General features: G+C 51.7%; 1 protein-coding gene across 1 annotated transcript; it reads right to left on the bottom strand.

Annotated features, from left to right (window-relative positions):
- Positions 1-8,681: 8,681 nt before the first annotated feature.
- Positions 8,682-9,152, bottom strand: LOC117873928 (histone H2A-like). The gene has a single exon (XM_034763831.1). The coding sequence runs from the start codon at positions 9,108-9,110 to the stop codon at positions 8,682-8,684; it is 429 nt and encodes a 142-aa protein (XP_034619722.1). The 5' UTR covers positions 9,111-9,152.
- Positions 9,153-10,141: the final 989 nt, after the last annotated feature.

Genomic DNA, 10,141 nt, shown 5'->3' on the forward strand with positions numbered 1-10,141 from the left:
GGGGGGGGGGGGGGGGGGGGGGGGCACCGGGGGGGGGGGGGGGGGGGGGGGGGGGCGGCAAAAAACCTAGAGCTGGCTCTGTCCCTACCATTCACAGCAAGTTGCAGCATGCAGTTTCAGGTCCACACTCCTTCCCCCTCCCTTTCCTGTTAATTGCGGCCAAGGGAATGCTGGGAAATGTAGTTCTTTCCCTGCTCCAGGGCTGGCTCTATAGGCAGGGAGCTCACCAAGGAACTACAGCTCCCAGGGCCCCCTGTTGGTTCTCTGCTCCCAGGCTGGATTCTTGCGCCCCTGCAAATTTGCTGCCCCAAGCACCTGCTTGCTTTGCTGGTGCCTAGAGCCGCCCTGATGCAAGTGGACAGGGGAAGTGTTGTGAGGAACTGTTTGCAAAGGTGACCTTGCCCTTCACTGACAGAGTATATTTACCCTGCCACTCAAAGCAGAATCCTGCTTGGTTACTCATTGCTCTTGAGTTTCAACTAGCTGCGGTGATCAGAAAATCCTGCTGCTACCTTCCATTGGCCAAACAATTATGTTCATTCCTTTCTGATGTGGACCCAGCCACAGAGACCCATGAATGGGCTGCAACCTTCTCTATCTGGGCTTACCAAGGCGCTGCGCCTTCTAAGCAAAACTGTCTATAAAAAAATTAATTAATAGAGATATCCCAATCTCCTAGAACTGGAAGGAACCTTGAAAGGTCATTGAGTCCAGCCCCCTGCCTTCACTAGCAGGACCAAGTACTGATTTTGTCCCAGACCCCTAAGTGGCCCCCTGAAGGATTGAGCTCACAACCTGGGGTTTAGCAGGCCAATGCTCAAACCACTCAGCTATCCCTCCCCAAATGATTGGTTAAATGATGGGTCCATTTCTAGGTGCTTGCCCTGAATGGGCTAGAGTCCAGAGACCTCTGGGACCACCTGTCTTCTCCATTCCCCACTATCCTTCCTATACTCAGCTGGGACACTGAGGGTGACAGAGCCCAGATTTCATCTTGTGACAGCAGAAGAACAAGGTTCTTGGTGAAAAGCCCACGCTTGTGACAACAACTTCCCCAGCATATCAGCTTGATACGCACATCTCACTACCTCGAAAGGATGCTGCAAGAAGACACCCGCTTAAACCAGCATTTCCCCATGCAACCAGGTTGTAACGACACCATTCCCCACATCATCAGCTACCAATGGAAGAAGACAGATTAAAGGGAGAAAGGTTCAGAGTTTTACCTCCTACATGTAAAATGAAGGATCAATACCCTGAGTCACTCACCCACTGGCGATGAGCGAGACGGCAATACTTATGGATAAATCAAATCAAATAGTGCATTCAGGGAACAATGCCAAAGCCTCCTTGTCGTTAACTTCACCATGTCAATTCAGATACAGGACAAGAACAGACTGTGTAGCTGAGTGGATAAGGTCTCTGGGTCAAATTCTTCCGGGACATAAGCAGACAAAACTCCCATTGAAATTGCTGGGAGTTGCAACCACTCCCACCAGAGTGGGATTGAACCTTGGGGCTTTCAAAGGTGGTGAATTCAAATCCTGTTACATGAGGAGACTTTGTTCTCTTGGTATCAAATGAATTGTTATATTTTCACTACTTAATTATCATCAACCACCAAAAATGCAACTTTATCCTTCAAACACTTAGTATCTGGAGTGGTGCTTTCTCTCATGTAGGCAGTTCTCCTCCTGCTCGTGAATATTTACAGGATCCGGGTCTTGCTTTGTGTTCAATGAAAGTATTTAAATAGTTTTTTTCCTCAATGAAGTAACAAATCATACAGTATATCATAGATGGTTTGGTTGGTTATTAACTATTTGATTGTATTATTTATGTAGTACCAACACTGTACATTAAATGTTACATGCATGCAGGTCGTAGTGTGAAGATCCTTGCTGGTGTCCATCAGATTAGCTCCACTGGCTTCAACAGCTGAGGATCTGACTGGTGGAGAGAGGACTTTGCAAATCTATATTTCTATGCATTGTTTAGTTATTGGCCATAAAACACTTTGAAACTGGCAGGTGCTGTATTCCATACAGTGGTTGCCATTTGTAACAGGTTGAGGCACTCACCAGCATGGCGCCTCCTGCTGGTCCGTTTGGGAATTAGGTTTCAGAGTAGCAGCCGTGTTAGTCTGTATCTGCAAAAAGACCAGGAGGACTTGTGGCACCTTAGAGACTAACATTTATTTGAACATAAGCTTTGGTGGGCTCCAGCCCACTTGGATGTAGCCCACGACAACTTAGGCTCAAATAAATGTGTTAGTCTCTAAGGTGCCACAGGGACTCCTGTTCTCTTTGGGAATTAGCTCAGCTAGCTCAGGAGTGCCCTCCTCTGGCCAGTTTCCCTGCCCTTACCTGCCTCTCTGCAGTCCCTTTATCTCCACCATGTGTAGGCCCCTCGTCCCTCCTGGACCATGGGTGCCCCTTTCCTTAGGATGCTGCCCCTCACCCAGGGAACCCTACTCCCCTGAGCCCACCTCGCCTTAGTGACTACTGCCAGTCATCATCTAGCCCCTTCTCTCAAAGGGCAAACTGCAGTCTGAAGTGGCCACTCATCACTTGCCCTGACTGCCTCCCTGCAGCCCTAGTACCTCCTCAGGCCTTTCCTGCAAGGCTGTGAGGTCACCAGGCCAGAGCTCCCCAGCTCAGCCTGCCCTTTCCCAGCACTGCTCTGTCCAAGGTACCCCAGTCTCTACCAGGCAGCTAGGTCCTTCTTGCTCCACTGCTGAAGCAAGACTCACCTCCTTTTCCCCAGGAGCCCTTCTTATACTGGCCCAGCCAGGCCCTGATTGGCTGCCTCCAGCCCGCTCGTGATTGGCTCCCTGGGGAAGCCCTCTCCCAAGGCTGTTTTTAACCCCTTCCCAACCGGAGCGGGGTGACCGCCCTGCTACACCATTATACAGCCAACATTTATCATCACCCTAGTGATGATGTCACAGTTATTTCCTATGCTCAGTATGTCTCTGATAGCCCAAAGTTGGTAGAGGCTTGCCTTTCATTGGTGATCATCAGGGATCCTAGTTTTCAGTGATAAAAAAACCCCAAAATTCTCCGATAAAAAAAAATCCATGTTTTCCCACGATTAAAATTCAGGTTGTATTTAGTGCTTTCCATGTGTTCTACAGCTGTCTGCCTTCAAACCACATCTCTAGCCTTGCGGCATACGTTACAGGACAGCACATTACCATCAGTGTGAAATTGGTCCTTGCCAACCTCAGTGCCATGGGCTTTAGGGGGGATTTTTCAAGTGTGTGGCATCTTTTCATAACTTTCATTACTCACGGCTGGAGGCTGAAGTGAAATTTGAGATGCATTAAAACACGAAGCTCTATACGCCAGAAGCAGTTTATTGGAGTGTGTTTAGCTATGTACCTTTAAAGCACATTTAAAAATCAACCACAAGAGGGAGAGGCAGTGACACTGGTACTTTCAGTAAAATCTAGTTAATAGTTAATGTATGTTTCTATTTTTTCACAAAATGTGAAAAACAAGATTCTCTGTAACAACGCAAATCCCGCGTTTTCCCACAGCAAGTGGATTCCTGGATCCCTGGTGATCATTGTAAGAATCACGCATTATTTTTTAGGTTTAGGTTTTAAAAGAAGCAGCCTGATCCAGCTACCATGACCCTTGCTCAAGCCAGCTGTCCCACTGAAACCAATGCCCCTCCTGATCCCGGTGGAAATACTCCTGCTGACTGACACTCGCATGAGCCAGATCAGAATCCGGCCCCTGGAAGTCAATGGGGTGACTTTTTTCATTCATATTATCATTGTTATTGTAGCCTCTGGAGGCCCCTCACACTGAGTGCTGCACAAACACACAGAGAGACTTGCTGCTCCAGAGAGCTGGCAGTCTAGCCTGACCCGGTCTCTGTGCTGCGCGGTGGGGTGGCTGGCTCCAGCCACGCGGCGCGGCTGTAGCACCACCAGCCGCTGGTGCTCCAGGCAGCGCAGTAAGAGGGCAGGGTGGATAGAGGTAGGGGAGTTCGGGGGTGATGGTCAGGGGGTGGGGGGATGGATAGGGGTCGGGGTGGTCAGAGGCATGGATGGGGCAGGAGTCTTGGGGGGGCTGTCAGGGAAGAGGGGGGGTTGGATGGGGCAGGAGTCCTGGGGGGTCCGTCAGGGGGCGACGGCCAGGCCATGCCTGACTGTTTGGGGAGGCACAGCGTCCCCTAACCGGTCCTCCGTACAATTTCAGAAACCTGATGCGGCTCTCAGGCCAAAAAGCTTGCCTGCCCCTGGACTAGAACCGAGGTCTCTGAAGGGTCAGCGTAGACCCCCAGCGTAGACCACTGCTTACAGCCATCTTGAGCAGGGAGCGCTCCCATGAGGCTGGGTTGCAGGCTCAGGCCCTGGCTTTGGTATTGCAGACTAATACCTTGGCGTTACAGACAGGCTAGCCAAGGAGGCATAGCCTGGGGGAATCATAGAATATCAGGGTTGGAAAGGACCTCAAGAGGTCATCTAGTCCAACCCCCTGCTCAAAGCAGGACCAATTCCCAACTAAATCATCCCAGCCAGGGCTTTGTCAAGCCGGGCCTTAAAAACCTCCAAGGAAGGAGACTCCACCACCTCCCTAGGTAACTCATTCCAGTGCTTCACCACCCTCCTAGTGAAATAGTGTTTCCTAATATCCAACCTGGACTTCCCCCACTGCAACTTGAGACCATTGCTCCTTGTTCTGTCATCTGCCACCACTGAGAACAGCCGAGCTCCATCCTCTTTGGAACCCCCCTTCAGATAGTTGAAGGCTGCTATCAAATCCCCACTCATTATTCTCTTCTGGAGACTAAACAATCCCAGTTCCCTCAGCCTCTCCTCATAAGTCATGTGCTCCAGACCCCTCATCATTTTTGTTGCCCTCCGCTGGACTCTTTCCAATTTTTCCACATCCTTCTTGTAGTGTGGGGCTCAAAACTGGACACAGTATTCCAGATGAGGCCTCACCAATGTAGAATAAAGGGGAACGATCACGTTCCTCGATCTGCTGGCAATGCCCCTACTTATACAGCCCAAAATGCTGTTAGCCTTCTTGGCAACAAGAGCACACTGTTGACTCATATCCAGCTTCTCATCCACTGTGACCCCTAGGTCCTTTTCTGCAGAACTGCTACCTAGCCATTCGGTCCCTAGTCTGTAGCAGTGCGTAGGATTCTTCCGTCCTAAGTGCAGGACTCTACACTTGTCCTTGTTGAACCTCATCAAGTTTTTTTTGGCCCAATCCTCTAATTTGTCGAGGTCCCTCTGTATCCGATCCCTACCCTCTAGTGTATCTACCACGCCTCCTAGTTTAGTGTCATCTGCAAACTTGCTGAGAGTGCAGTCCACACCATCCTCCAGATCATTAATAAAGCTATTAAACAAAACCGGCCCCAGGTCCGACCCAGGAAGAAGGCCCCGAGAGGAACATTTCTTCCCTTTGGACACTTGCATCCCTCAGTGCCCTGCTGCGTTACTTGTGCTGGGTGAAATCCACCCCCTAGGGCTTGAGCGGCATGTGGAAGATTTCTAGGTCTCCCCTGGCTCAGAGCTGCTGTGCCAAGACCTGGTCCTTCCCCTTTATTGCAGACGTTTAAAGAAGCTCTTTGTGTTGCAGAAGCAAAAGCACACAGTGAGTGCTGGCTTCCTTGCAGGGGCTTGTGCAGGGACATGGGTCTCAGCGTGGCCCAGGGAAATTACTTTGTAGCCCTGCTCTTTGGTTTGGATTTTTTAAAGTGGAATTGTCTCAATGTGTTTCTGTTGCATTCAGGGCACTTCCCTTTAGTGGTTTTCGGGCCGGTAAATGTGGGTCAGTTGTACCAAAGGACTGTGTAGCCTAACGGGTAACGTCTCTGGTTTGAACTTCCAACTCTTACTGGGGTTATACTTTTATTAAATGTCTAGGCAGACTGCTCCATCACTGTGCTTCTCGATTAGTTCATCCTTGAACCACATCTGTAAAGGCAAAAAAATCCAAAACGTTTCCCACATCAATAGATCCAAGTTGGAAAATAAAAATTTCAGCCATGTAGAGATGCCTATGCAATTGACTGGTGAAGTATGTGTCATGTCCCCCTCAACTGGCTGGCCTACTACTGCTATTGAAGTTAGTCTTTTTTTTTTTTTAATTAAATGGAGATATCCTATTTCCTGGAAAGGTCATCAAGTCCAGCCCCCTGCCTTCACTAGCAGGACCAAGTAGTGATTTTGCCCCAGATCCCTAAGTGGCCCCCTGAAGGATTAAACTCATAACCGTGGGTTTAAGCAGGCCAATGCTCAAACCACGGAACTATCCCTCCCCCCAGCTGTTTTAAGGAGTTTGTGTCTCCTTAAAACACCCTGCAAAAATCCTGGGACCCAGACACATGCACGAGCCAGCTGTGGCAGAGTCAGCCGCTGCAGTGCCCCCTGGTTGCCCACTGGGACATTACTCACCCTGCCTCAGTTTCCCTCATTCCATGGTTGGCTGCTGGCTCCCACGCGGTCTGATGCTGTGACGACTTGCCCCTCACCCGAAGTTCCACCCCTCCCAGGAAACCAACATTCCCAAACAAATATAACAAAATCAACAGAAGAGCCTCCATCCCAGTCTTGGGCTGGGCCCCATCCTTCTACTCGGGTTTAGCTAGTTACCCCTCACCAGCGCTCCCTGCCTCAGGCCTGCCTTTCCTCTGGGGAGACTCTCCCAGACACTGGTCTCTCTCTGCGCCGGACACACACTTAGACAACAGTCCCAGGGGCAGCATCAACAGAAGGGCCTTGGCCTCTTGTGGGCTCAGCACCCAGTTCTTTCTGTTCCTCTCTCAGGGCTTCCTCAGGGAGCCTCCCCTCTTCCAGGGCCGGTCCCCAGAGCCTTCCACGGCTCCTCGCACTAACTGAGCAATCTCGCCCTTTGTCGGCATTGCAGGACCCCTTCCCAGCTGGGTTTAGTAACTGACCAGGGCCGCCTGCTCCCTAGCCAATCGGGATCAGCTGGGGGAGGTGATCTGTCACAGGTCAGACTGGATCAGACTTTCCCTAAAGGGCCAGCCAGCCTGTGGCACCAGGCCTCTCCCTTCACATACAGAAAAGTGGGGTCCCGCGGGCCGAGGAGTGGGGAACACGGACGGCAGCGGTGCTTGGCTGCGCTGGCAATGCACCAAGGGATGGGGGACCGGAGCGCCCCTTGGTCCCCTGTCCCGCGCCTGGCGCAGGTTATTCCCTCCCCTCCGTCTCCTTTGATGGCACACAGTCGAGCGCTCAGAGGCCTGTCCCCAGCAGGGCCAGCTCGCCCCGTGCTCCCAGCTGGAGGTGCTGCTGGCAGCCAAGGCCCTTCTCAGGCCGAAGTGCTGCGGGCGCCTTTTATTTGTGCCTCTTCTTTTCACCCCCTCCCAGGCCCGGGTGCCGATGGGAGCAGCGCTCCCAAGCCAGTGGAGGAGAGGTAGAAATAGCCTGGCCAGCAAGCATCAAGCGGGCAGGTTCACGTACAGCAGATGGCAGTAAACGGGGTTGGGGCTGATGAAGGAGGCTGGCATCCTCCTATTGTTATTGCCAAGGTGCCCGACCCGGGGCGCTGGGTGGGCCCTGCAGTGACGGGGTTCTGTGCACCGAGGGTAGAGCTGCAGGCTCTCCTCTGCCCATCGCTCCCCCATAGAGACAACCCGACATCCCATCTCTGCCTCCAGCCCAACCCGCCACCATCCAGGCCCAGCTCCCTTCTGCCCCGCTGCTCCTCCTCTCCACTCACCCCTGAGATCCTGGCACTGTCTCTGCTATGGCCCTCAGGCCAGGAGAGAGAAGGACCTGGCTCAGCCCGGCGTGTTCATTACGCTGGCTGCTTTGCCAGCTCCCAGCTGGGAAATCCAAGCTTCCTCTGGTGAATTCAGGGGAGAGGAGGGAGAAAATCAGGGGCACCATTTCAGATTTTGGTCAAGGGGGTGCAACTTTAACTGTGATTCCAGGGGCTATGTAGCAGGAGGCACCTGAAAACTCTAGTTTTCTGGCAGATAATTTAACAATTAACTGACAGGAGCCTTGTATCTAATTCCTAGATAAAAGAAAGAACATTTAAATAACTGTTAGACCCACTCAGCTCTAATATAACATGTTCTGACATCTTGTGGCCAGTCACTGAAGGGACACCGATTAGATTTAAAATTTTAATGTATATTCTTACTTTGTTACTAACTCTGCAGAGAGAGAGAGACCCCATCAGGACTCCTGGGTTCTAGCCCAGCTCTGGGAGGGGAGTGGGGTCTAGTGCAGGGGCACCATTTAGGGAAAGGCAGGGGGGGGGGCTCCTGCCCCCCCACATCAAATTTTGAACCAGGGGTTTGCTCACAGCACATGCCCTAGCCCAGCTCTCGGAGGGGAGTGGGGTCTAGTGGGTTACAGCAGGGGCAGCTGCATCTGGGTTATATATAAGAACAGTAGAATGGCCATAGTGGGTAAGACCAGTGGTTCACCCTTTTACAGATAGGGAAGCTGTGAGACACAGATTAGGGGATTTGCCCAAGGCCCGACTGCAAAACTGGGATTAGAACTCAGGACATCACGCCTCCTGGACTCAAATACATCCCACGTGGCGCCCTTTTTCTCTTCTCCATATACACTTTTATGAATCCATCCCTGGCAATGAAAAGCAGTGCTGGGTTTGTATCTTTTAATAGAGCACGTGGGTGGCTGTGAAAGGGAAGGGTCAAAGTCACTCCTATTTCTCCTGGAGGGTGTTATCCCCCGGCAGGCGAAGACTCTTGTTCCTGGAGGATTTGTTGCTCTTAACCTTCAGCAGCATGGCCTGGCTGTTGGGTAGGATTCCCCCCTGGAAGACAGCACCGCCACCCAGCAGCAGCTTGTGCAGGTCCTTGTTACGGCGGATGGCAAGCCTCAGATGCCGCGGCGTGATACATCTCCTCGGGTCGTCCCGGGTGGCGTTCCCAGCCAGTGCCAAGAGCTCAGTGGTCAGGTACTCCATCACGGCAGCCAGGTAAACCAGTGCTCCACCTTTGATCCGCTTGATGCAGTGTCCTTGACGCAGCATCTTCTCTATATGGTCCACAGGGAACTGCAACTTCTCCCGAGAAGACTGGGACTTGGAGTTTGCCTGAGGGGCCTCCCTGGTTTTTCCCGGCCCAGACATGATTGCAAATTCCTGCCGCTCAGTGGCCCTCCCTGCGGTAAACAGCAAGATGAGGGAAAGAGGCTCAGATTGAGGATTCAACACTGTGGTGGTGGGGGGAAGGGAGGGAGGAAGGATGGCAACCTTACATTTTGATTTGTCAGGTATGAACCAATGGGAAGCAAGATCCTTTATTAGCCAATGGGGATATTTCCTTTCTTTATGATGTCATTTTCATTAACAGCCTGTTGACCTTTGCAGCTTCAAGGGAGAGGTGAGGAGGAACCTAGGTCTTTTTAGACAAGCTCTTGTGTAATATGATCTTAATTTACAGGATAATTCCTTTAACTCATCACGTTTACACACCTCATGGGCAGAGGGGTGGGAAGATGTTGTCTTCCGCTAGCAAATACTTCCTTCTCAAACACTTCCCTGCGCACTCCTAGCGGAGGTCTCCTCATCACTGAGCTACACAAGTTGGAGATGGAAAAGACCGAGTTGTAAACACTCCCAAGGACCTTGCCCATCCTCCCCATGTGGATATAAGATGCCTTCCTCCCAACCTTCAGAAACAGGCCCCAGAAACACCTTTATACAAGATGCAACATCTCTGGATTCTGAGCAAAAAGGTACAAAGCTGGAGGGGCACAACAGCCTATATTTCCCCATACCTCAATGCTGGCCCATGAAGCGTCGGTGCCGACTCCGTGGGTGCTCCGGGGCTCAAGCACCTATGGAAAAATATAGGGGGTGTTCCGCACCCACAAGCCACAGCTGTTCAGCGAGGCTGACGTCTGGCGGGAGGTGCTCGGGGGAGGGCGGAGAGTAGTGAGCGGGATGTGGGAGGCCTCGGGGGAGGGGTCAGACCGGGAGCGGGAAGAGGCGGAGCAAGGCCCAGGCCTTGGGGGAGGGGCTGAGCAGGGGCAGGAAGAAGTGGAGTACAAAACTACTCAAGATAGTTAAGTCCCAGGCAGACTGCGAAGAGCTACAAAAGGATCTCTCAAAACTGGGTGACTGGGCAACAAAATGGCAGATGAAATTCAATGTTGATA

This window comes from Trachemys scripta, chromosome 2, assembly GCF_013100865.1.
Source record: "Trachemys scripta elegans isolate TJP31775 chromosome 2, CAS_Tse_1.0, whole genome shotgun sequence".
Classification (NCBI taxonomy): domain Eukaryota; kingdom Metazoa; phylum Chordata; order Testudines; family Emydidae; genus Trachemys; species Trachemys scripta.

Bases quoted from the DNA above. Each gene is read 5' to 3' on its own strand.
- LOC117873928 (XM_034763831.1), bottom strand. From the start codon at position 9,110: ATGTCTGGGCCGGGAAAAACCAGGGAGGCCCCTCAGGCAAACTCCAAG.